Here is a 27040-nt window from a genome sequence, read left to right as displayed (position 1 = left end):
GTGATGTTGTGGGGGGTGGTGTTGTTGGGAGGTGGGTGGTGTTGTGGGAGGTGGTGGTGTTGCGGGGGGAGGTGTTGTGGGGGGTGGTGGTGTTGTGGGGGGAGGTGTTGTGGGGGGTGGGTGTTGTGGGGGGTGGTGGTGTTGTGGGGGGGTGGTGGTGTTGTGGGGGGGGGTGTGGTGTTGTGGGGGGTGGTGTTGTGGGGGGTGGTGGTGTTGTGGGGGGTGGTGGTGTTGTGGGGGGTGGTGGTTTTGTGGGGGGGTGGTGTGGGGGGTGGTGGTGTTGTGGGAGGTGGTGTTGTGGGGGGTGGTGGTGTTGTTGGGGGTGGTGGTGTTGTGGGGGTGGTGGTGTTGTGAGGGGTGGTGTTGTGGGGGGTGGTGGTGTTGTGCGGGGGTGTGGTGTTGTGGGGGGTGGTGTTGTGGGGGGTGGTGGTGTTGTGGGTGGTGGTGGTGTTGTGGGGGGTGGTGGTGTTGTGGGGGGTGGTGGTGTTGTGGGGGGTGGTGGTGTTGTGGGTGGTGGTGTTGTGGTGGTGGGTGTTGTGGGGGGTGGTGGTGTTGTGGGGGGTGGTGGTGTTGTGGGGGGGGGGTGTTGTGGGTGGTGGTTGTGTTGTGGGTGGTGGTGGTGTTGTGGGGGCTGGTGTTGTGGGGGGTGGTGGTGTTGTGGGTGGTGGTGTTGTGGGGGGTGGTGTTGTGGGGGGTGGTAGTGTTGTGGGGGGGGGGGTGTTGTGGGGGGTGGTGGTGTTGTGAAGGGTGGTGGTGTGTGGGGGGGTGGTGGTGTTGTGGGTGGTGGTGGTGTTGTGGGGGGTGGTGGTGTTGTGGGGGGTGGTGGTATTGTGGGGGGGTGGTGGTGTTGTGGGAGGTGGTGTTGTGGGGGGTGGTGGTGTTGTGGGTGGTGGTGGTGTTGTGAGGGGTGGTGGTGTTGTGGGTGGTGGTGGTGTTGTGGGGGGTGGTGGTGTTGTGGGAGGTGGTGTTGTGGGTGGTGGTGTTGTGGGGGGTGCTGGGGGAGTAACGCTCCATGCAACGATTCATCCTCCCCCTCCTCTCACGGCGCTTTGATTGTAAACCAAAGATCCCCTCCCACGCATCGATTAGAACAATTGACTCGTGCGTTATGCGCTTGCCTCTGTGTGCACCGTTTCCGTCTTCACCCATTGTCTCGTTTTGACGAACAGTTAAGCCTCAGGGAACAACACATTTGTTGCAGTATTCGTCGATGTTAAATGTCGATTGAAATAGTTTAACACGTAGGCTTTCGTGACCAATATCTACAATACAGATTTTTGTTGGGTTAAATCGCGTTATTTATAAATGTGTCGTAACCCTCCACCACCCGACACGGCCAATCAGCAAAAAAGTGTCACGTTGACAAAAGACAAAATAGTTCACTGCTTTAGCCCACCGGTGTGTTGAAAATGTTGTGGTTTCACGCTTCAACACACCGGTGGGCTAAAGCAGTGAACTATTTGTCTTTTGTCAACATGACACTTTTTGGCTGATTGGCCGTGTCGGGTGGTGGAGGGTTACGACACATTTATACAGGGAGGAACAATGTTCCACACTGCCCACCAGGGATTATTTAGCTGTCTGTCTGTCGTGTATAAATAAATATATAATACACACAGCTCTTTGATTGGTGGAGACCTTACAAACAGCTCTTTGATTGGTGGAGACCTACTGCCGGGTACGGAGAGGGGAGGTGCCTAAGGGAGGAGGGTCAGGGGAGGGGCCTAAGGAAGGGGGGAGTCAGGAGAGGGGCCTGAGGGGGGGGGGGGGTTCAGGGGAGGGGCCTGAGGGGGGGTTCAGGGGAGGGGCCTGAGGGGGGGGTCAGCGGAGGGGCTTGAGGGAGGGGGGGTCAAGGGAGGGGCCTAAGGATATGGGGGGGGGAGGGGTGCTCAGGGGAGGGGCTTAACAGAAGGGGGGTCAGGGGAGGGGCCTAAGGGAAGGGGGGTTAGGGAGGGGAGGGGCCTGAGGATATGGGGGGGGGGTTGGTCAGGGGAGGGGCCTAAGGGAAGGGGGTCAGGGGAGGGGCCTAAGGGGGGAGGGGCCTAAGGGAGGGGGAGGCGATAGTTAAGGGGGCTGTCTGCCTGGCTACCTAAAGTCAAGTTATCTTTTATACATACAGGTTACGAACAACAGGTTCCACACTGCCCACCAGGGATTATTTGTCTGTCTGTCGTGCACGAATGCGCTGTCCAACCAAGTTCCTACCTGCCCACTTTGAAGGAACGTGTTAAATAACGCGATCTAAACCAAAAACGTTGATCATGAATAATATTGGTCGCAAAAGCCTACGTGTTAAACTGACATTTATACATGTTTACGCGATCTAACCCCAAAAAAACTATTATCAATTGAAATAATTTATCTCAGTAATGATGGGCGGGGCTCGGGTAATGAGGGGCGGAACTTGAGTTATAATGGGGAGGGCTAGGGTAGTGAGGGGCGGGGCTTGAGTAATAATGGGCGGGGCTAGGGTAGTGAGGGGCGGGGCTTGAGTAATAACGGGCGGGGCTAGAGTAATGAGGGGCGGGGCTTGAGTAACGATGGGCGGGGCTAGGGTAGTGAGGGGCGGGGCTTGAGTAATGATGGGCGGGGCTAGGGTAGTGAGGGACGGTGCTTGAGTAATAATGGGCGGGGCTAGACTAGTGAGGGGCGGGGCTCGGGTAGCAGGGGCGGGGCTCGGATGTCGAGGGGCGGGGCTAGGCTCTTTGTTTTCCCGCGCGCGGCACAAAGAAGCGCAAGATGGCGGCCGTGGTGCAGAACCCGCTCAAGGCGTAAGTGACCGCGTCGCCTCCACGACCACCTCCACCCGCCGCGTTATCTTCTTCGCGTCGTCTGTGTCTCTCTCGCTCTCTCCCGCACAAACACTGCTTCATAGCGTCGCCCTGCCACTCTTGATTAAAATCGCGCCACCAAATGATGTTCGCATGCGGTGAGGGAGCGCGGGTTGAGGCGCTGTTGAGCTGAGGACGTGGCGACGCCAGACTCCCTCACGCGCATTAAAAACGACGCGATTTATAAATGTTACCGTCTTTATTTTTTGTTTAAAAGCGGTGTACGTACGTCGCAACTCGAGCGAGGGCTTCTTCGTCGTTACTCGACGTGGCGTGTCTTGTTGTCGCGCTATTGTCCTAATTGCAAAAGTTCTCGTCGGGAGTCATGGCCTCGCAAGCTGTCTATAGTCTTGTCAGCGACTATATCGCTCCTCGTATAACAATACAATTAATACGGACATTTATACACACACACACAAAGATACGATAATCGTGTTGGTGCTGTGCGTGGACACGTTGGTGCGTGGACACGTTGATCCGTGACAATGGCCGCAGCCTCGGCCACGTTTGACCGGAATGGGGGTCACGGTGACCGGGGTCACGCAGGGGAAGCCGCCTTATTGTCTCTATCGTTATTGTTTGCAGTTATTGTTTCATGTTAATACAATGCTATTCTGTTTGTTGTGTGTTGAGGAGGCGATGGTCAAATACGAGAGCGACCTTGGGTTGCGCAGCCGTTGATGCCGTCACTGGCCGCCGTGATGGCGTGGGGCGTGAATGAGTTAAATCCCCTCCCCCATTGCTCCCATCTGTGCTTTAAAACTGCCTCTTCTCCCCACCATCAGCAGTATATACAATTCCCATTGCTCCTGCACGCGTGTTGAAATACATGTGCTCGTTAACAGCACTTTCCCCGGCAGTCTGAAAGGATATTTGTGTTTGTATTAAAATGTCTTCATTGACCAGTGTGTAATACACTGTCATGCCTCATTGCACCTCTCTTTCCACTGCTGTACCATGGTATGTGTGCGTGTTAAACCATGCCCTCCTTCAAAACGCACGTGTGTATATCGTATTGACTATATCGTTCCTCACCTTGGTGTGTATTTTAGGACACAACCTCCTTAGAAGCCCCTGTTGTGTGAATGTTACTATCTCTCTCTTTGCTGCTTGGTTTTGTTTGGGGTTAACACCATCGTGCTTAGATCCCCTGTATATATATTAAAACGACATACCCACGTGTTAAACGCCGGCATTCCCACGTGGTTGCATTGAACCTCTCGCTGCAATGCCTACATGCGTGCGTTACACTTCTGTGTTTGTGCATGATATCCAAACTCGCAGCCTCGGAGACCAGTTCTACAGGGAGGCGATAGAGCATTGCCACAACTACAATGCACGGCTGTGTGCTGAGAGGAGTGTACGCCTGCCCTTCCTGGACTCGCAGACGGGTGTCGCGCAGAACAACTGCTACATATGGATGGAAAAGCGGCATCGTGGACCTGGTCCGCGCAGCCTCTCCCCCAACATTTTTGGTTTCAGATTGAAATACTTCACATAACACGCACCCATAAAACCCACCAACAACTCTTACAGACACAATACAGTCTTTGTGTCCCAGGCTGTCCGACATTGGTTTGCTTCTTCGTTCATGAAAATATAATTTAAATATGGCATTAAGCATGATAGCGCTCCAGTGGCGTCGCTATACTCACGGCCATGCTTTATTTTCTAATGGTTACTTTTATTTCCATGAAAAAACATCAGATTTGTATTGGGCCCTGTGTGTTACTGCCAAAGTGTAACAACAAAATAAGAGCTACGTTTTTTGTTGTTGTTGACTAACGTGCATATCATTTCAATGCAAAGGTGCATTGAAAAGGTTATTTTGAGTTGGTGGACAAGTAGCCATGGAGGTCCATAAATTCCATTAATTGTAAGGGACACAGCTTGTGGCTTCCCTTCCCATAGTGCATGGTTGTGTTTTCTGATTTTGTCTATAAGAGTTGGGTGCGTTTTTTTACACCCGTACACTGACATGATTTTCAATGAGCAGCATTTCACAAACTAGTGCCCATACAACCCTATGGTGCCAATTTGCATGTTGACCATCTGGGAGATGAGTGGAATGTGTAATTACCCTATTTGCGTTTGAATGGATGCTATTAGTGCACGTGGAATTATATGCTTTAGGGATATACATGGAGTTAACATAGCTGCATAATTTAGGATCTTACATTTTCAGTTTGAACAGAGATATAAACCCTGTTTGTTATGGTGATAATCTTAAAGGTGATTACCACTGAACCATGTATGAAAGTAGATGCTTTCGTTTAGTTGAAAACAAGCTGTGTGAAGTGTTATCTTCAGAAAGCGGCAATTGGCAGAGCTCGCTCCGTGTTGTGCTTGTGGTGTTGGGTGGAGCAGGCGTTGCGCCAGGACAGCTCTACACATACCCAGCACGCCGCTGGCGCAAGAAGAGACGGCTTCCACCACCCGAGGATCCACGGCTCCGAATAACCGATATCAGACCAGGTCAGCATCTCTTGTCGTTGACTGAAGTGAAAGGTTGAAGTAATAGAAACGCAGCCAGTTTGCCCTTAAGTTGACAGGTTTTCACAGCTGCCTGGTAATTTCTGCTGGGAATTAACAGAAGCGTGTTGGGTGTTGTAAAACGGACATTAATAGCTCTGGTATGTGCAACCACAGCCTCTACACGTTAGTGTCGTGGTTCAAAGTCCAAAATAAAATTTTTACTACACCTTGTCTAATAAAAACGCTCATTGTAGCTATGGGTACCTAGACCTGGAAAACAGTTGACCTTAATGGTAAAATATCAGTGAATTGAAATGACAATAACTGAACATTATTAACAAATTAACCTTATGGAGGGACCCCGGGGTCCCATAAGCCCCCGGCTCTCACATAAACATTATAATGTAAACAAAAACTTTGCTCTTTTCTGCCAATGGGTTTGAAGGATGGTGGCAAGTGTTGTCTTGTTAAACTATGCCCTTAAACTGAAAACTTCATACCTGCAGTACCTCTATTTAAATACACTATCGAAATAATTATTTACACCCCTCTGTCAATCATCGTTTTTCTTAGTGTGGATTTGTGAATGCACTCTGTGAACAGTATATAAAATAGTATGCGCTTTCAATGTGCTGTTCATATTCTAATAAGCGTTTATACCAATGTTACTGTACAGAGTAGTGGGTCGCCGCTACTCTTATCTACATTTATACGAGTGGTATGTGGAGAATATGGCTTAACCGCAAAAAAAACCTATCTGCACAGATGCATACGAACAAGAGAAGTATGATCAAACAGGGGGAATTAACGGTGCAACGCATCTCATCTGTTAAATATCTGCAGGTAATAGGATTGTCAATGATTGATCCTGGCTGCAGATATTGATAGGTCACAAATAATGAAGATAAGAGAGCAGTTTCACTTAAGTCGTGTAGGCAGTTTGAGCAGCTTTGGATAAGACTTATGATCCTGCTCATACCCGAGCATGGAGTGCATTCGCTCTTCTGCGCATTAATCCTCGCTGCTGCGCTTGGACAACACAACAGAATGATCCGTGCCAGGTGGGTCGTGGCGTTTATGTGCATGGTGGGGCTTCCATTTATTCGGGACCCTGGGGTCCTGCCATAAGGTTCAAATGTTGCAAGTACATTTAACTCAACATAACCATTTCATGTAAACTGATAAAAAAATGGTGGTAATGCAAGAACTGTCACGGTTGCTGTTTGTGTCTTGGGTGTTTTGTTTACAGAAAGCGAGGTGCCTGTGAAGAAAGACCCAGAGTGCTCCAGCCTGGAGGTGCTGCTCCGTGGAGACATGACGGAACGCAAAGGCGTTGACACCCGGGAGGATGACAGCATCAGCGAGTTCCAGGTACCCTCAGCTTAGCCTTTGTGCGGGTGTGTAATCATCTAGCAGAGCCTTTTGCACTGTAGACGCTTATCTCCACTCCATTCGTTTACAGAGAGTCTTTGATGCCGAAGATTATTTGGACGATTTGGACGATGAAGATTACGAAGAGGACACGCCTAAACGCAAACCCAAGAGCAAAGGACGGGTATGGATTGTGAAGAATTGCAAACATATTCTGAGGTGTATTTAAGTGCCGGATATAAAATACAGTTTGAAAATAGTGTATTGGTTGTACTTGCAGAAGTAATTTATTTTGTGTGCATATATAAAGGTGTCTTGTTTTAATTTTAATGCAAAAACATGCATCTGACAACACCGCTGTAAACAGATGCAGTTAAAAAGAATGGAAATGCTGCATCGTCAGCGTGAGCTGTAGCCTTGGGGACTGTTATTCTTGTGCTGCCCAGTGGGTGGTTGTGGGTACTTTGTATTCTGTAGGCAAAAGGGAAGCGTGTTTATAAGAAGCAGTCTGAAAGACAAGTGGAGAGTCCTGCTGATGAGCAGGACAAGGGTGATATGAGCTGTGAAGCAGGCAACAGTGTAAGTTTGAAACGCATGAGAAGGGGGTCGTTGGATGGGGCATGGGACATCCTGTTGTTTTATTAGACGTTTTAATTTAAGGAGGATTCGCCGTTATGGAACAATAGTACAGAAAAACGATTTGGCTTTCAGAACTAAAATACCTGTTGCAGGTAAGGGTATTTGGCAACTATTTTACATTAATATGTGAAGCCTTTGCTTGTGTAAAAACAAGTTAGTTTACATGCAATTACTAACAACTACATTCGTTAGGGAAATAGACTGTTGTATAAAATTTATTGAACCTCCTTAATGCTGATGACCTAAAGCTGCCATTACATTACAGCGATTACAATTATTTTGCTTTTGCATGACATTGTCATGTTAGCATTTTGAGTGTTTGATACACCATTGCAATGGGCTTATCAAGTGCAGTCTTGTCTGAAGGTGTTACGTAGATGTTGCTTTTACTCATTTTTGCAATCGAGTTACATTTAACTGTGGCATGGTTGGTCACATTGCTGCAAGCTGCATGGGTTTTGTGAAGCATTGACTGCTTGCATGCCATACCTAAATGGTCAATTCATCTTCCCATCAATCAGGTTGTGTTTCCATGACCCTCAGAATAGCATGCGTACTGCAGGTTGCACTGGCCGTTTGTTTAGCGAGTGTTCTGGCTTTCCTGTACCCTGATCCTCCAGGGCAAGGCAGCAGCTGGGACCAGGAAGAAGAATGAAGCAGCAGCACAGGAGGATAAAGACAAGCCGTATGCATGCGACAGTGAGTACTGTTGTGGAGGAAGTCTGCAGAAACAGTCTGTCCATGATACAGAGCAAGTCCTTGAAAGCTGTCTTTGAAACCTAAACCTTTTCAATGTTTGTCTGCCATCATTCTAACTTTTACATCTGTTCTTTTATTTCTCTTTTTTTTTTATTTGTGTTCATCTGATCTCTCTTTTCCATGCCTTTTTCTCTTTCCCTTTCAGATAGTTACAAACACAAACGTAGCTCAAAAGCGTCTGATAAAGGTATACACCCTTGTGTTATTGAAACTCTAAATAATGGTGCTTGCACAAAATTAACAGTTGATTAGCAATATGATCATTTTAACAGTTGTAATCAACTTTTTTGGTCAAATTTATGCAACAAATTACAAAAAACCCGTTAAAATTACCAGTTAAGGTTCACGAAGAATACCACCTGCTGCTTGTTTATGTGTTATGCATTCTGCATTTAATACCCCTGAAGTCAATGAAAAATTACTAACAATTTTAATGTTAGATGTATGGCTTTCGCAAATATCAAAGGCTATGTAACATTGCATGTTTATTATTGAACCAGTCTTTTGTACAGCATTTGTAATATCATACTAAGCATTTTATACCTCTTTGTTAACTGCATTTGTTCTGGCTTGCTGTAATTGGTATTTTAGTGGTGTTATGAAAAAAGTATTTTTTTAAAATCACATTGAACCTGTGCGAGAAAAAAAGTGCGGAATAAATAAGCCCTTGCAGATGGTGTGCTGCGTCACACTTCACAGGCTACGTTTTCTGTTTCTCTCTGGTGAAGTTTGCGGGAAGCGGTACAAGAACCGCCCTGGGCTGAGCTATCATTACACGCACAGCCACTTAGCGGATGAGGAGGGCGAGGACAAGGACTCGCGGCCCGCCACACCTGTCACGCGCCGCTCGGAGGACCGCAAAGGTTAGCCCGTTGCATCTGTTCACTGGCTGATCTTTTTCTAGAGCCTGGCACCGTTTGTCAGATGTGGCAAGGACATTGGGATGAGCTTACCAAAGCAAGATACCCGGTGCGGTTTGAAAAGGAGTTCACCTTATTCTTTGGGTCTTTCAGTAAAGCCACGTGGATTAAAACATATATAATAAAAAGAATACCAATATTTCGATTTAAAGCTTTCGTGACTGCAGGGATTCATCTTCTTGGTTCTTTCGGTAAAGTCACGTAGAAGGGAAGTAATAAAATAATAAAAATAAAACATAATAAAACAATTCTCACGACGTTTCGGCCACAACGCAAGATCCAGGTCCGATTCAACACAGTACATAAAATCCGTGATCTGGTACCGTCTGTAAAAGATGTGGTTCCAGACATACAGTACCCTGGTGTCTACAAACTAAGTTGCCTCTGTGGTAGCAGTTACATTGGGGAAACCAAACGACATGTCTCGGACCGCATCCGTGAACATAAAGCTGACCTGAAACACTGTAGGACAAACACCTCAGCCGTGGCAGATCACTGTTACAACTCAGTGGGCTCACATGACATTGACTTCTCCAAGACAGAGGTTCTCTGCAAGCCATCTGGCTATCATGAGAGATTCGTACATGAGGCGATCCACATTTACAAACACAGAGACAATTTTAACCGAGAAGATGGATTCTGGCTTAGCAATCACTGGAAGGACGTAATAAACCATTTTGATACACATTAGGGTGGGTAGAATAATACATAGTGTTATATTAAAAATGTATAAGGTATAGGGTGGTTTATAGCAATACAGTATGTAATTTAATGTTGGTTTTGCCTATGGAAGTATATAGTACGGTATAGACGCGTGTGATGTAAGAGAATAAAGTTTAGATGGAAGCATATTATATAATTTTTTACAACGTAGAATTTTTCATGTATTACTTACTGTTAGTAACTCAGCTTATTGTAGAGTATAGTAAGTTTACTGATGATGCTATGTAGTTTATACTTTAGTTTGTCATGCAGTTTATACTGTAGTTTTTTTTTACGTGGTTGTTTAGTAACTACAGCTACATACTATTAACATTCCTTTCCTTTGTTAATGCTCCCCCCCCTTCCCCCCCCCCCCCTTTGATGCTGCTAATCCTGCATAATGCACGGGCATAGTATTGATTTGGAACCCCCCCCGCCCACCTCCTACGCATTTTCCATATGCTGAATTCCTCTTGATATGCAAATTATTTTGTTTAGGCGCTCTTCTTCCCACCTCCCCCCCCTCTAACCCAGCTTAAATATACGCTCCAAGCTTGGGGTGTTTCATTCTTCGCCTGAGGATGGCTGCTTGCGTTGTGGCCGAAACGTCGTGAGAATTGTTTTATTATGTTTTATTTTTATTATTTTATTACTTCCCTTCTACGTGACTTTACCGAAAGAACCAAGAAGATGAATACCAATATTGTTATTTTTTATTATTTGATCTATCTACTTGGCTTTACCGAAAGACCCAAAGAATATGAATACCTGCAGTCACGACAGCTTTAAGTCAAGGAGTTTACCGTTTGTCATTAGGTCAACTTTGTCTGCATTTAATAATGACATGCCTCTGTTTTTGTTGTTTTTAGCCAAAAAAGGTCCTGATGGGCTGGCAAACCCTAACAACTACTGCGATTTTTGTCTGGGCGGCTCTGTGGAGAACAAGAAGACAGGACAACCGGAAGAATTGGTTTCCTGTTCCGACTGTGGACGTTCTGGTAAGTTCTTGTCGCTCTTATCTTTTGTATATTTATCACATTTTATTGAGTGCATTAAGTGAGGTGATGTTTGGAAATTGGGCATTGTAGTTTTCATTGTACTTAATTTGCAGTGGTGCACATTGCTTCACCAATAAGCAAAGTGTTTGGTCTAATCAAAGCCTTCTGATCATTACATACACTTGAAAGGTACAAGTAACTTTCAGTGATTAACTTTTTGCATTTTAAACTAAAAGAGGCTACGGCCGCTGCATATTTGAGTTTTGAATATGAATAATACTAAATAGTGAATTGTGACAATTATATTCTAAATGATGTTTTAGGTTTACAAAAACTAGCTGTTTTACTGGACAGCACATAATGCTTCACCTTTTTAAACATCGCTCATTTTTTTCCGTTGTATTGATGAAAAGTTGAAAAAGATTTACAGCATTAACCATTTGCTGCTGGTCGTGTGAATAAGACATTGCATTAACAGCATTATTAGGTTACATTTTTCTGCATTCGCCATTTGATAAATCTGGTGCAGTTTTGCTACGTTTTTGTTAGTTTTGTTCTTTCACCATGCATGAGAAAGATTGAGTGACTGTAGCTCCTGTGTTTGTATCACGTCCTGCACATGTTGGCGGTGCCAGAGCGTGAAGTCTCGGAAGTGGACAGGCGCATTGTAGAGGAGTTGTTTGCAGCCTCCGATAGCGACTGTTCTACGTTTCTGGGATTTGGTGAAGACGATTACCAGGAGCTGCTTTGCAGTGATGACTTGAATGGCCATGCACACTAAATGCAACAAATACCTCTCAACGTTAAGTGTAATTATGTACTAGGTAATGTTATTCTGCGGTTAGCATCCTTTCAAGTGCAAAGGTTTGTAGCACTGAAAAACAAGGAGATTTGCAGTACACAGACAATTTTTCTTGTAAGTTCATTTGAGCGTAATTGGAAAGAAAATAATGTAGATTTTTTTAGAGTATTACGTGTTAGTAGGAGTTTATTTTTTTACCACAGCCTGTGAATAAAAAAAGAGATACTGTAGTTTGTACATTCAAAACGTAGTTTCAATACGTTTATGCTTTTAGTTTTTAAAGTTTGCATTGAGAGCTGCAGTTTGCACACTGTATTTGTGATAGTAATTTGCTTACCTCAAGAACAACTTTATTTAATTAGCAATGCTTTCTATTGAAAGTCTGTAATCGAATGATTTGTTGAAAGGCAGACAATTTTTAACGGTCATACATTATGGAGAATGGGTGACTAGCTTATTAGCTAATGCTGGCCATCATCAGTAGCTCCTCAACTGGGTGATTCATAAGTGGCGTGGAAAGGCCCATCTCTTAATGAACAGTGTCAGGTATGTCCCTTTGCTTTACATTAATTTCCACATCATGCTTTTTACATTACAATCTCAACAACTGTTAAATTGTAAAAGTTTGTGTGCTTTTTAAATGTAGTATGACCCTCAGGCGCTGGGCAGGCAGTTGGCCATTCCATTACAAAGATGGTTCATTGATGGTGTTGGTGTACACTTGTGCTATATCATCTTTTAGGGTCAATACACATCTCAGATTATTTTGTTAACTTATTTTTTAAGTTAAAAGCATCCATTATTTGTGGGTCATGTGAGTGTCGAGGTCACAATGTTAGCGTGCCAAGAGATTAACATCGTAAATCTTGACTTAAAGCTTTCGTGACTGCAGGAATTCATATTCTTTGGGTCTTTCGGTAAAGTCACCTTTTTTCCTGATGATGACTGCTTGTGTTGTGATCAAAACGTCATAGTTTTATTTTCTTTGAACCTATCTACTTGACTTTACCGAAAGACCCAAAGAATAAGATTAACATCTTGTTGGGTAATCTGTAGAAGGTAAAAAAAAACTACCACCGTGTTTTTACTCTTTGCTTGTAAGTTATGATATTTTAGAAAAGCAAGAGTGCCGTTAATGGCATTGAATCTGGATTTAACATGTCTTTACGAGGTTGAGATGAAGTGCTCTGAATGTTAACTATGTTTAACGTGTTGGCACACCCTTTTAAGAATACTTGGATTTTGGCTTCAGTGGGTTAGTCTAAAATGTTTGTATGCTAATGAACTACTGTTGAAATATACTGTGATACTTAATTTATCAGAATGTGGGTGATATAGTTTTCCAGGCAAATCTAACATTTGCATTGCTTAAATAATTGGTAGAATAGCCTACATTTTAAAAACATTTCAATAGGACTGGAAAACATGTTTCTGCACATGGAAAGTAATGGATTTTCATCCTGTCATTTTTAAATTTTTATCAACTTTGATACCATTTCTATTTTTGGTTGATAAGTATTAGTGTTTTTTTCTTCAGGAAAATGTATTTGCCTGCAATGAAATTTTTGGTCTGATTAGTATTTAGTTGTGTTCTCAAATTACTGCAATAATTCTTGAATATTGCAGGGCCAGAAATGTTGATTGTAATTTGCATGCTTTGATTTTAAGTTTTTGCATACCATTGGGTCATGTGGTGATGTTTGTAAATGTTCTTTTAACAAATCTCAGTGATGGGTTCTTTTATTCTATGCATTTGATGAACTGCCACTGAATATTACCTATTGAAAAAACTAATACTTAAATTTTAAATGAGATGTAAATTTGTTAACTGCAATAATTCGGCATTAGAATGATTTGCAATTTTACGGTGGTCGCATATCAATGTAATGTTATTGGTTCAGTTGTGGAATGAGTTGTAATGTGTAAAGTATTAAAAGCAATCTTATTTATTCTTAATAAAGCTGTTTGCACTTTATACAGTCTCTGTGTATTTTTTTGTGCAAAACATCACATTCTCTGAAACTGCTTATTGTAGACACCTTAGGGCCATTGGCATCCTGACGAAAAATTGCGCTCCTAAACCTAAATGAATTCTGTAACCTGGCTGAGCTGTCGTGTGATGGCTGTTGACACGAAGCAGCAGTAGGTCTTGTTCTGCCCAGCAGCTAAAGGGTTAATGCTGTATTTAATATCATATCTTGTCTGTGTGTCTCTGCTCATGGTTTTTAACAACCAGTCTGCCTTTTTGCACACCCCGTAGGACACCCGTCTTGCTTGCAGTTCACTTCAAACATGATCGCCGCCGTCAAGACTTACCGTTGGCAGTGCATTGAATGCAAGTGCTGCAACATTTGCGGCACCTCTGAGAATGACGTACGTACGGGGACACCATCGTTCATACTAGAGGCAGACATTTACACTCTTCCTGTAATTGGCTTGGCGGATTACGTAACATTGTCACAGTAATGACAAGTGTTCACCTTCATTGCAGGACCAGCTGCTGTTTTGCGATGACTGCGACCGTGGTTATCACATGTACTGTCTCAGCCCTGCCATGTCTGAGCCCCCAGAGGGTAAGAAACAGTTCAAATTCCACCATTAAATGACAACTTCCGGGTCAATATAATTTAATTGTATAATTGGAAAAGCATGCACTGAAACGGTCTTGCAAATACTTTTTTTCAGACTTTGTTACATTTGCTTAAAGCCTTGAAACTTAATTCTGCTCGTCTTATTTGCAGGAAGCTGGAGTTGCCGCCTTTGCCTGGACTTACTCAAAGAAAAGGCATCTGTCTATACCAACCAGTCATAAGATGGGGTCCTAGATGCCAACATCTTTGAATGATGACTCAGTTCTCAAGGGCATACCCAATTAGTAAACCCAAGTTTGAGCCACGGTTTGTCTCCTGTTGCAATTGGTATCTTTTGAGTGTAGCTGAGAACCAAGAATGTAATGTCTCTAATGTATTGTTACAGGTAGGTTTTTTTGACTTACGAAATTAACCCGTTGTCGATATATTTGCGCATCAGATGACATGACTGTTCTACATTTACTTTGTCACCTATATGGAGGGGTGTTCGTGCAGCTTGACAACTGATCCATAGAAATTCAGCATGGGCATTATGTCTCTGATTGCGCGCTCGGAGGAGGTAAACAATGCAATCATTTTCTAACATTGTAACCATAAATGCCTTAATAGTGGAGTTTTATATCACAGTGGCCAATAGAATCTGAGTAGACCTAATGTACACCAACCAGATCCTATGTAATTTGTGTGTATATGCGCCAAATTTTGAGAAGTTTGTAGATTTTATTTTTATGCTGTGTACCTGCTTGTGGAAAGGAGAGAGCAGTACTTTCCGCAGGCCTTTTTTTTGTAAGAGTTTTTTTTGCCTGTTTGGCCATCCTTAGCAGTCTGGTGTATCTTACTGGGCGTTGGGTTGGCTCCCCATGAGGGTGTGTTCACTGCCATTGCTTACCTAGGTACTACATGCTTTGGGTACCAACCATCCCCGTGTGCTGGTTGTTTACTCAGTGCTGTAATTGGTCACCTATTATGCCAAGGTCTGCAGTAAGTAGTTACTGTGTACTGCAGCTGATGTTTTTTTAAATTACTGTAATGTTCAAGCTTGCTTAGGGATTTAGAAGAAACATAATAAAAGGATGGTACAATAGAATGTATGGTCATAAAATGAATAAATCAATTGAACAGATATTTGTTTTGGTAGATGCCATAACGTGCATATAGTGCCTATGTAGGGTATTAGTTTTGTTACTTTTGAAAAATTATCATTTAAAAATTCACCTAGTGTAATAATGTGTGGTGTGATCTGGTCTGTATACTGTTAATAAGCAGGCAAGAAGATGACAAAGTGGCTGGCTTGTAAACTTTTTGTAAAAAGAGGTAGATTATGCAGTGTACACTGTAGTTATCTCACATAGTTAATATAGAACATTCAAGGTGTTGATGGTACTTCTCAATATATTAAGATGCTAGCGGGTGGGGGGGGGGGAGTACCGGTATAATTCCTGGGGATCATTGTTACTATCAACTCATGCTGCTCGGCATATTAACGGTGTTTTACTTTAGAGCGCAGCAGTTGTCCATAAAAAGGTACTGTCGTAATATTGCAGTATTCTTAATTGCTGAATAGACTCCACATATATCGCCTCTTATGGGTGGAAATATATTCATAAATAAAAACCCCATTGTGCTTTTAGTAGCTTGTGTAATCAAACCCAACTTAAACTCCATTTGACATTTCTAGGTTTTTGTAATTAGTGAATAGCTTTCATTTAAGGGAGAAAATGGCACCCTAAATATAGTAGTTGCCTTTTTCCATAACTGTTTTCTGTTTTTGGCAAAAGTCATGATAATGTTCCCTGCACAAGAGAAAATAGCCCGTTTGTTATCCTTTGGTTTTAAAAAGTGTACCGTGTAGCCGGAAATAAATGCTTGCTTGACCGTCTCTCACCATTAGGTCATCAGCCGTGTTCCCACAACGTGAGGAGGGAGGCACTTCCAATAAAGATGGCCACTCCGTAGTGTTATTGACAGAGCATTTTATTGTATCATGTTGTCTGTGTTAAACTATTGCAGAACACCTAAATACCTGAGGTTGCTAATGCTGTTGCCGCACATGCTGCTCCACAGGGGTCCAGAGTGAATTTCAGGAAGTGTCCTTTGTGTTGGAGAGATCGCGTACCGTAGGTTAGACTTAATGCATACGCTGGACGCTGCGCCAAGTGATCCGTGAATTTTGTATCACCGACTTCCACTTTCCGCCACCTGATTGAATGTCTTGGCGTATTATACGAGAGCTGCGAGCTTTATAGGATTAAAGTTGACTTTTTATGACTGAAGGTTGTTTATGTAGAGCACTGGCCCGAAAGTTGAATATACAGATACGTAATGTGTGCATCGACATAAGCATAGCTTGAGTAATACAGAGCCCTTGTGGAGACGTGTTTAATTACAAGCAACATATTGGGTTTGTCAACAATGTCCAAGTAAATTGGCTTAGCTTACAAGTTGTGCTTGATGGAAAACAAACAGGGTATTCATTTAACGACAAATATAAATTGCTTAAAATAATAAACGAAACTTTGCCCTAGTTATAGTGGCACTTTTGTGGTTTAAGTTTGTCACAAGCTCATGATGAACAACATTTGTCAGTGCTCGCACAGCCCAGTAACATTGCTTTAAAGTAGATAACACCGTACCGTTGTTATACCCTATGTTCTGAAACAGGTGGGGAGTAACCCATGTGCTATATTTGATATAAAACATTTCTGTACAGGATATAAAATAGAACACAAATGTGAGTGGCGGTAATGTCCAAGTGGGCGTGTGGACACATCAATTAGCAGCACATGAGAAGCATTCGCAAAAGAAGTTGATCTTGCTTCCAGGCGATGTCTCAGGATCCCTTCCCTCGAGACTCGTGAAGGCTCAATTCGATGAAGCCGCTCTGGCAGATGATGGTCTGTGTCTTCTGCCTCTTAAGGACAATTCCTGCACACAATAGAATGCAGTATGCGTATTACAAGGTAAACTGAATTGACGTGAAGAGCGAAACTATATGCTGTATATTTTACTTATATGGATGGCTTAGGGTTTTTGAAGCCGATGTAGACAAAAGCTGAAATGGAGAGCTGATGTGGATGGAAAAGCAGTCCATAGCTTTGGCAACAAGTACACATGCAAATGCACAATAATTTTTTTTATTTTGCTTTGTAAAATGTTTTTTTACACTTCCAAAATAAAATGCATGTCTCAGAGCTGCACTTGTTTGCAATGCCGATTTTGGCGGGTTGCAGATCATGTCCAGCAGTGGATGTTGTGGACGTTTGGAAGAAATGGATATAGATGCACAGAGCAGACGGAGTGGAGCTGACAGTGGAGTAATGATGCTGCTCTATTAAAGCAACACGCATACAAGGACCCTTATTACCTCTGCCCTCGGGTGAACACCTCAAAACAAGTTCATACTTTTCTGTGCACAGGGAAACAAACCGTATTCCGCCTTAACGCATTTCACCAAAATACACTTGTACAGGTGACTGACATCGGTCCCCCACAGTTGTGAAGAAAAAGTACAAGACGCGTGCGTTACCCACCACATTCCGCGTGAACTTCTCAAACGAGGTCCGTCTGTCTTGGTCATGGTCAGACTTGGAAAATTAGGACATTAAACAAAATGCTGTTTTAGAGCAAAACTGGGGTGCTTGCATTTGACATTTCTGTAAATGTACAAACATTTCAATAATTTTCAAATGTTAAATAGTAATTTTAATGCTGCGTTAGTTACCATCTTTCTGGCCGCCAGAAGTTCTTGATAGTTGTTGGACCGCAGAAATCTGGCGTAGCTGTCATTTTTCATCAGCATGTAAATGTGCTCCTGTTGAAATGCAGGCCAATGCAAACCAATTAAGACCGGTATGCGACACTTTACAACCTCAGACACTTGACAAAGCTAAAACAAACATTTGATTGATGGAAACTACACGGACATGGAAATTAAAGTTTTAAGTAAAGCTAAGGCATCCTATCAGTGGTGTACAAGCACCACAACTCCGTGGAAGCAGTCTGCATGTTTTTTTTACCAGTCCGTCACCATATTAAACACGTGGGAAATTAGCAACTGGAGAGAAAAAAACCGTATTATTGACGAAGATGGTTTTACGCCAACTTGTGATCATGGGGAGTGAACTTTAAACTCGTAGCGCTGAAGCCACTCGCGACTTGCCATGTCACTCGGATATTTCGATTTAGGGGAAGAATTATGACTTTCCCTGGATTGTAAACCACGGAAAGGGAGTCAGAATTTTTTTTAAATATTACATACACTCGCACAACCGCAGCCTTTACAAAGCTGTTTCAGTCACCAGCCAATCCGTTGATGGAGCGACCATACCCCCTGTCTGATCTCACAAGAGGGCAGACCTCTGGCACGTGACGGTGGAGGGAGGGAGGGAAGGGGGGAGCTGCGGCCGAGACCTGCGCATCCTGGAAGGCGAATCTGCCGGGTTCCCGCACGTTGTGTGCTGTGCGCTCGAAGCTGTGCGAGTCGAGGTTGATGGTGTTGGGTGCCCCAGGCTCCAGGAACTCTTGCCAGATCTCCCGGGCACGATCTGCCACCTTCCGCAACGGCAGGCGCTTAAGTTCCTGCACAGCCACCCAGAACCTGGGGCACGGCACACGGGAATGATCTGGTATTATTATCGTTATACGCGTGCCACAATGCCCCAGTGGTCTGCAGAGGTGCACTGGGACTCGCTATATCGACCACCCAACATCACCGTATTGCAGGAGTTGATTCGATGAGACCAGGAATCAACGTGTAATGGGAGTTATTTATCAAATATGTAGATCTGGTTTGGGATTTGTTCAGATCATCAAAGGGCTTTGCGTTGGATGACTCTTGAGGAGATGGAGTTTCTGCTCTGGATGAGACGAGCGTTCTGTATTGGCCGAGAAAGTGTCGTTCCTGGATGAGATGAGAGTTCTGACTTGGATAGGACAAACTGGAATTTGATGAGGTGGGGGTTGTGTATTGAATGAGACGAGAGGTCCGTAATTAATTAAAATAAGAGCGATGTTCTGCACGAGCGGAGGGCTAATTGTGATGGAGGTGGTGTCCGCTTGCGTAGCTCCCTCACTCACTGCAGGTTCTCGGAGCTGAACTCTGACTGCAGGAATCGCAGGAACTGCTCCTGCCCCACTGAGTCCTTGAGCACCTCGTCCATGCAGAACCCCCACCGCACCACCCGCTGGTGGCTCGGCTCTTTTCTGCACGGCGGAGTTGGGGGGGGGGGAGACAACGGCACGGTCAGGGGTGGGTGGGTGGGGTGGACAGAAGGTGGGTGGTGGTGGTGGGTGGTGGGTGGTGGTGGGTGGTGGTGGTGGTGGGTGGTGATATTGGTGGTGGTGGTGGTGGGTGGTGGTGGTGGATGGTGGTGGGTGGTGGTGGGTGGTGGTGGTGGTGGTGGGTGGTGGTGGTGGGTGGTGGTGGTGGGTGGTGGTGGTGGTGGGTGGTGGTATTGGTGGTGGTGGTATTGGTGGTGGTGGTGGTGGTGGTGGTGGATGGTGGTATTGGTGGTGGTGGTGGGTGGTGGTGGTGGGTGGTGGTGGGTGGTGGTGGTGGTGGGTGGTGGTGGTATTGGTGGTATTGGTGGTGGTGGTGGGTGGTGGTATTGGTGGTGGTGGTGGGTGGTGGTGGTGGGTGATGACGAGTGGCAGGTCGAGAGTTGTGGGGAGTGTGCTGCAAGGGGCCTGTCTCCAGGGCTCACCTGGCCTCCAGCTCCCACAAGCTGGCGTCGTCGCAAGCCCAGGGGTTGGAGGGGTCTGGCGGTGTCAGAAACGGGTCGTAGTCCGTGTACTGCTCCGAGTAGGCGATGAGGCTTGGGCATCAACGGGGGGAGGGGAGGGAGGGGGGCAGTCAGTCAGTCAGTCAGGGAGCAAGCGCTTTGGAATGAGTTCTCCGCTCACTGCCAATGCTGCACGCCAGGTATGCAGGGACGTGCGTCACGGTGGCGAGACGTTAACTACCTCGCCTGGTCTACAGGAGGTCGGAGGTTCCATCCCTGTAGTTTGCGTGTTCTCTTCCCCGTGGTCGCGTGGATTTCTCTGCGTGTTCTTGCGGTTTACCCTTCCACATTAAGAAACATGCGTTTAGACTTTAAGATATTTGGCTGCTCTGAATGTCCACGTGATAAGCCACTTCGTTGAGCTGTAATATGTGGCCAGGTCGTTGCTAGAAAAAATAGCTATATAGCTCAGCGGGTCTTACCTGGTCAAATAAACATAGTTTAATGGATGTATGTTGACATTCTTTTGCATTGTACGTAGCCAGCCGTGCTCATCGGAGGTGACAGGTGGTCTAGCCCCCACCCCCACCCCTATCCTACAGATATCCACACTGCGATTCTGTTAATTATGCTAACCGTGCCAGTTGAATGGTGGCTGCGGCAATGGCGAGCGTGCAATGTTTCTGCATATGTTGTTGCCACCAGATGGCAGACGTGTCACGGTTGCAGGCTCCTTCGAACAAGGACACGGCATATTCTTTGTGTCTTTCGGTAAACTCACGTAGATAGGTTGAAATTTAAAAAAATTAACCCGTAAAAACAAAGTTTTTCACTATAAATCCTTTATATGCGTGGCATCGGTTTTATTTTATTATTCATTTCTGTTTTTCTTGAGTAAGAGTTTCATTTTGATCACATTGGTATTTTAAATTGAATATGACATGTTTTTTTTCCTAAAAAGTGGACATTTTAGGAAAATTTTTTTCACGAAAATAAATTGTCACGCACAACGAGTCTGTGTGCAAAATGTCAGCTCGATTGGATCACGGGAAGTGGGTTAAAAAACGACCGAAAGATTTGCACGGTCGTAAGCGCGCAAGCAAGCACGCGAACTTAATATAACGGATTTAAAAAGATACGACGTTTCGATCACAACACAAGCGATCGTCATCGAAACGTCGTAGTTTTTTAATTATTTATTTTCTTTCAACCTCTCTACGTGACTTTACCGAAAGACACAACGAATATGAATTCCTGCATCCACGAAAGCTTGAAGTCAAGATTTAAGGACGCAGCAGTGCAGCTCGCTATTATTATTATTTTGCGTCTTCTGAGGCTGCAACGACAAACGTACCGAACAAACGACACTCCGCCATGGACACGTTCACTGCAAATCGGATCCGAGCGCGATTGTCATTTGAACATAAGTGGTTCGGGCCAACTGAGACGTTGATCTGGGATGACGGACAAGTCGGAAATGGGTACATGTCACACAAGTCATAGGGACACGGTTTTGGAACGTCAATCAAATAAATCGCTCAGAAGTTGCGTTTTCTAAAGAAAGAAAAAAACAGGACTGCCCCGTTGGATGTTTGAAAATGGACAAGGACATCGGGCACACGCTGCGCGTAATTGACTGGGGAATTCCTAAGGCCTCCCGTGGTTTTTTGTTGTTGTTGTTGTCTCAGTGCGGCTGCTCCACCCAGTCGATGAATGTCACCACGATTCCGAATCAGAATAAGTATTTATACTGGAAGGGAATCTGATGAGTTGTGAAGCTCTTTTCATTCAATTCGCGGTTTCTTAAAAAAAAATCACACGAGAGAGAATTATTGGAAGTTGTTGCCCTTATTGAACCTCTCTGGTACAACAATACCGCTTTGTTAAGTATTCTGGCTTCCTCGGTGAGCATTTCCGTTCGTTTTGACCATGCCTCACATTTAGGTGTCCATCACCTCTGTTTACAATTTACCTCTCTCCCACACTGACCTCTCTCCCACACTGACCTCTCTCCCACACTGACCTCTCTGACCTCTCTCCCACACTGACCTCTCTCCCACACTGAGCTCTCCCCCACACTGACCTCTCTGAACTCTCTCCCACACTGACCTCTCTCCCACACTGAGCTCTCCCCCACACTGACCTCTCTCCCACACTGACCTCTCTCACACACTGACCTCTCCCCCACACTGACCTCTCTCCCACACTGACCTCTCTGACCTCTCTCCCACACTGACCTCTCTCCCACACTGAGCTCTCCCCCACACTGACCTCTCTCCCACACTGACCTCTCTCACACACTGACCTCTCTCCCACACTGACCTCTCTCCCACACTGACCCCTTCCCCACGCTGACCTCTCTCACACACTGACCTCTCTCACACACTGACCTCTCTCCCACACTTACCTGTCCGCCACTTTGGACGTTTTCATGCCATGCCGCTCCATCTGCGCGTGCATGAACCGCACCTGAAACGGAGACGTCATCGTCACCATCATGATCATCATCACGATCATCATCACAATCACATTAATTAAAATCCCAGCCATGGCTAAGGGCAGTGGCTGGCGAGTGATACTGATCCAGTCCTGGCACCAACCTCCCCTCCCACCCCACCTCCTCATCAACCCACACTGACCATCGTGGTTAAGAGTGGTCAAACAACCCCCATGACTAACACTGACATGGGGAAGCCTTCGTCTAGCAGTGGATCGATAACGCGTGGGGCACAACGTGTTTGTAAACCCGACCTGCCGTTTGAGCTCCTCCATGCTTGGCCGTTTGACATCTGGAGGCGGCGAGGGTGGAGATCGGTCAGCCCGTCCCTCCTCCTTGAGTCCATAGACAGACTTTAGTTTTTTGGGGGGTGGTGGGGAGAGCAGGGGGGGGGGACAACGTTGGAGACGGGGTCAGTTAGGGGGACGTGGGGACAGTGCCGGATTAAGCTAATGCGGGGCCTGTAGCAAATGTTGTTATTAAGGGGCCCTAAATAAAAAAAAGCACGTAAATATTAAAACGAAGTTTTTTACTTGCATAGTAAAGTAATTGTATTTTTTCATTTGCTATACAACCAGATAAAACGACAAATCGCTAACCTTAAACACCCAGTCGTTCATAAAAGTTAAAGGCGGTATAGTACTGTAGCAATAGAGCAAGTGCAGAATCACCGAACCGGAATTGATAGAGCATAGGTTTTCACCTTTTTTCTGGCAACAAAACAGTTGTGTTAAGATGTTAAAACACCAAACTGAAACCTTTTACAAGGAATCATGTCTGCATTAACCACAATACTTGTGGTCAAAATGCAAACAAAAACATACTCTGAAGTATATGCATTGTCTTTGATACTGATTGGTCCACATCAGAGATAGCTTTCTTTTGAGCCTAGTCTCAAACGGTGTTAGACCTCTGGTCTAACACCGTTTGAGACGAGGCTTTTTGACCACAAGTATTGTGGTTAATGCAGACATGATTCCTTGTAAAAGGTTTCAGTTTGGTGTTTTAACATCTTAACACAGCTGTTTTGTTGCCAGCAAAAAGGGAAAAACCTCTTCTCATATTTTGGTACTGGCAAAGGAGGTCCCATAACGGAATTGATAGATTGAAAGCATTTAGCGCGGGGCCCTTGAAAGTGCGGAGCCCGTAGCATATGCAGCTACTTGTGCTACTGGGATAGTCCGGCACTGCATGGGGAGAGAGGATGGGGGCAGGACGGGCAGCATTGGGCACATCGGAGACATCGGCAGTGTGACGACAACTGTCGCGTCTCCATGCACAAGGCGGGGAAGGAGGTGGTAGAGGCGAGACAGCGGAGTAGCCTGGTTCGAGCAAGGGGCCCGGCGAAAATGAATGAAACGGAGCACCGTTGTCCGATGCCATATTATTGTGGAGATGCATGGGGCCTGGGCCTCGGCGCAGTTGCACCGCCTGCGCACTCGACGGCTCCGCCAGGGTGAGGGGTCGCACCTTGTGAGCTCTGCCCGAGTTGATTTTGCGACTTGACTTCTTGATGTCCAACTCGAGGATGTTGACGCAGCCGGGCTGGCGGGGGGCGGGAGCACATCGAGAGGAGTCACCACGGGCAAGACCTTCAAGACCTTCAAGACCTTCAATGCCTGCAATACCTTCCTTCAATGCCTGCAATACCTTCCTTCAATGCCTGCAATACCTTCCTTCAATGCCTGCAATACCTTCCTTCAATGCCTGCAATACCTTCCTTCAATGCCTGCAATACCTTCCTTCAATGCCTGCAATACCTTCCTTCAATGCCTGCAATACCTTCCTTCAATGCCTGCAATACCTTCCTTCAATGCCTGCAATACCTTCCTTCAATGCCTGCAATACCTTCCTTCAATGCCTGCAATACCTTCCTTCAATGCCTGCAATACCTTCCTTCAATGCCTGCAATACCTTCCTTCAATGCCTGCAATACCTTCCTTCAATGCCTGCAATACCTTCCTTCAATGCCTGCAATACCTTCCTTCAATGCCTGCAATACCTTCCTTCAATGCCTGCAATACCTTCCTTCAATGCCTGCAATACCTTCCTTCAATGCCTGCAATACCTTCCTTCAATGCCTGCAATACCTTCCTTCAATGCCTGCAATACCTTCCTTCAATGCCTGCAATACCTTCCTTCAATGCCTGCAATACCTTCCTTCAATGCCTGCAATACCTTCCTTCAATGCCTGCAATACCTTCCTTCAATGCCTGCAATACCTTCCTTCAATGCCTGCAATACCTTCCTTCAATGCCTGCAATACCTTCCTTCAATGCCTGCAATGCCTTCCTTCAATGCCTGCAATACCTTCCTTCAATGCCTGCAATACCTTCCTTCAATGCCTGCAATGCCACCACACCTTGACGTCGCTTCCTTCCTTATGCTCGATTCCTCAGCTATTGCACAGTTGCGACAACTCAGTGTTCAAGGTCTGCCCCTTGCAGTTTCATCGCCAGGATGCCTATGAGCTATCGCCTTGTTAACCCCCCCCCCCCCCCCCACGTTGGGCGCAGAATGATTCGTTGAAATGCGGTTTTTCTTCTGGAAGACTTTGCTGTTTATTCCAGGATTTTTCTGTTGCGTGTAGTCACTTTAAGATGTTTTCTTGTTCATGTTTTTGTTTTGTTGCGGTTGCACCCGAGTCAAGAGCCGCATGGCTCACAGGGTTATACCGAATACATGGAACTGAAAACTGAAACCGTCGACACCCGGGCCTTTAAAGAAGCGCTCCCACGTTCGCATCACCACCACCACCACCACAAACCAACCAACCAACCACCACCACAAACCAACCAACCACCACCACCACAAACCAACCAACCACCACCACCACCACAAACCAACCAACCACCACCACCACCACAAACCAACCAACCACCACCACAAACCAACCAACCAACCACCACCACCACCACCACAAACCAACCAACCAACCACCACCACCACCACCACCACAAACCAACCAACCAACCACCACCACCACCACCACAAACCAACCAACCACCACCACACATCTGGCTTTAACGTCGTCTCCCCTTTGATCAACCGACCTCTGGTTCGTCGCTGCGACGTCTGCCTCGGCAAGCTGCCCTCCTCCGTTCTGCCACGCGTCCAACGGAGCGACTCTAGAGCGACTGTCTCCCAGAGCCGTGGCTCTTGCCCATGGGTCTGTCCACGTGCTCAGCGCGGTAGGCATGGGCCCCTCCTCCGGTGCCGGGACACCGGTGCAGAGTTGCACCTTGAACACTCAATCGCTACGCCACTAACTACTGTCGTCTTTTTTTTATTTACTTTTAAAGGTAAGGCCGACCGAGTTGCATCGCTCTGGTTCAGAAGCGATCTGGCTATCACAGATGATAGCTCAATGATTTGGCTTATCGTGTGGAAATGTATAGCGGCTAAATACGCTGAACGCGCGTTCATTCTAAATGTGGAGGGAAAGACCGGAGCGCCTGGAGAAAAATAGACGCGACCGCGAGGAGAGAGAGAGAATACGCGAACTCCAAATATACAGCAGCAGGCGCCAGGGTCAAAATCGAACCCACGATCTCCTGTACACCAGGCGAGGTAGTTAACTCCTCTCGGATGCGATAGTGGGGGGGGCAGTAGAGATGTTGTCTAGGGGGGTGGGGGGCAGTAGAGATGTTGTGTACGGGACGTGGCACCATAACGGCGAGTGAACTTGGGTTGTGCCAGAGGGACACGTGGTGGTTGGAACCCCCCCCCCCCCCATTCTCCAATCGTCGACGTCGCATCTCGACTCGTGACACGACGCGTCGGGACGCCAACCTTTGACAGTGAGGCTCCAATCAACGACCGCTCACGTCTCGCGTGCACTGCCCCGTCTCCATTGCGGTGCCTCGTCTGGACTTGTCTCAAATGGATTGTCCGTTGTTGCGTTTTGTTCTGTCTCTACTGTCCGCCTTCTTTAGAACCGTCTCGTTTGTATCGTCTCGTTTGTACTGCCCGTAGCCGTATGGTCTGTACGCATGTTGCCCGAATCATCATATGAAACGTCTGTAAATGACGAGAAAAACTCACGATCGTAACGGAAACACCTGCGCGGCCCGAACATCCATCGGCTTCAAATAACAGACAGAAGCTTCTAGAAAAAGTCACTCTGCCTCTCGTGCGTTCCGCAAAACCCGTCAACAGTTCCTGGAAGAAAGAAAACTGCACTGTGGTCATCTTCATCTTCGGTCACGACACAAACACATGGTCACCGAAGACGAGACGAACACAACGCAGGAGCCACCGCTTTCTTTCGGGACCGTTTGATAGTGACCCAAGAACCCAAGTGGACCACAACGCCGTCGTCCGTGAACTGTTGATGGCTTTGGGTGCACGGGGCAGAGGGCTTTCTGTCCGTCGTTTTGTCACCGTTTCGCTCTTCGCGCTCGGGGTCAGGGGGGGGGGGTCCCAGTTGCGGTATTCATGGTCAAAATTGGCTCAATTTGGATACAAAAAATTTACTTAAGTAGGTTAAATACACCGGCTTCTAACTGCGAATACTTGGTGGGAACATCCTGAGAAAATAGTGGAGACTCGGTGAGGCTTTCCTGGGTAAACTAGCGCAATAAGGCAGTCCGGAGTCAGAAAATAATTGTAAGGATCGTACGAATACGAAAGAGGGCAGCGTTGGGCGACCGTGATTAATATATATGTTGAACGAGAGTTGGTGACGGTGACAAAGACGGGTTTATCATGAGATTGGGATTCATTTCAGCCGAGT

The 27040-nt window shown here is 45.8% G+C and overlaps 2 protein-coding genes across 11 annotated transcripts in view; one reads left to right on the top strand and one right to left on the bottom strand.

Moving 5' to 3' along the window:
- Positions 1–2681: 2681 nt before the first annotated feature.
- On the top strand, positions 2682–17279 carry DPF2 (double PHD fingers 2). Of its 10 annotated transcripts, none has more exons than XM_078596027.1 (13): positions 2682–2771; positions 4116–4276; positions 5199–5306; positions 6556–6677; positions 6769–6861; positions 7155–7256; positions 7937–8015; positions 8221–8262; positions 8804–8938; positions 10567–10695; positions 13758–13870; positions 13989–14070; positions 14239–17279. In XM_078596027.1, exons 1-13 carry the CDS (start codon positions 2740–2742, stop codon positions 14307–14309), a joined length of 1269 nt encoding a protein of 422 aa, XP_078452153.1. In that variant the 5' UTR covers positions 2682–2739; the 3' UTR covers positions 14310–17279. The 10 variants fall into 10 exon arrangements, with proteins under 10 accessions (XP_078452153.1, XP_078452152.1, XP_078452157.1 ...); XM_078596026.1 differs by having other exon boundaries at positions 4116–4306; XM_078596031.1 differs by lacking the exon at positions 7155–7256.
- LOC144719815 (regulator of G-protein signaling 7-like) overlaps positions 16047–27040 on the bottom strand; it is a 60978-nt gene continuing 49984 nt past the window's right edge. The window contains exons 9-17 of the mRNA XM_078596025.1: positions 23776–23850; positions 22560–22658; positions 22216–22277; positions 19791–19901; positions 19165–19290; positions 18499–18685; positions 17810–17899; positions 17619–17672; positions 16047–17013 (exon numbers count right to left, since the gene is read on the bottom strand). Of these exons, the coding sequence (XP_078452151.1) occupies positions 16951–17013; positions 17619–17672; positions 17810–17899; positions 18499–18685; positions 19165–19290; positions 19791–19901; positions 22216–22277; positions 22560–22658; positions 23776–23850 (867 nt within the window). The 3' untranslated portion in view covers positions 16047–16950. The remainder of the gene's footprint in view (positions 17014–17618; positions 17673–17809; positions 17900–18498; positions 18686–19164; positions 19291–19790; positions 19902–22215; positions 22278–22559; positions 22659–23775; positions 23851–27040) is intronic.

This window comes from Lampetra planeri, chromosome 7, assembly GCF_965212315.1.
Source record: "Lampetra planeri chromosome 7, kcLamPlan1.2.h2, whole genome shotgun sequence".
In the NCBI taxonomy this organism is placed as follows: domain Eukaryota; kingdom Metazoa; phylum Chordata; class Hyperoartia; order Petromyzontiformes; family Petromyzontidae; genus Lampetra; species Lampetra planeri.
The sequence above is the reverse complement of the archived record's forward strand: the minus strand, read 5'-3'. Positions and strand labels throughout refer to the sequence as shown.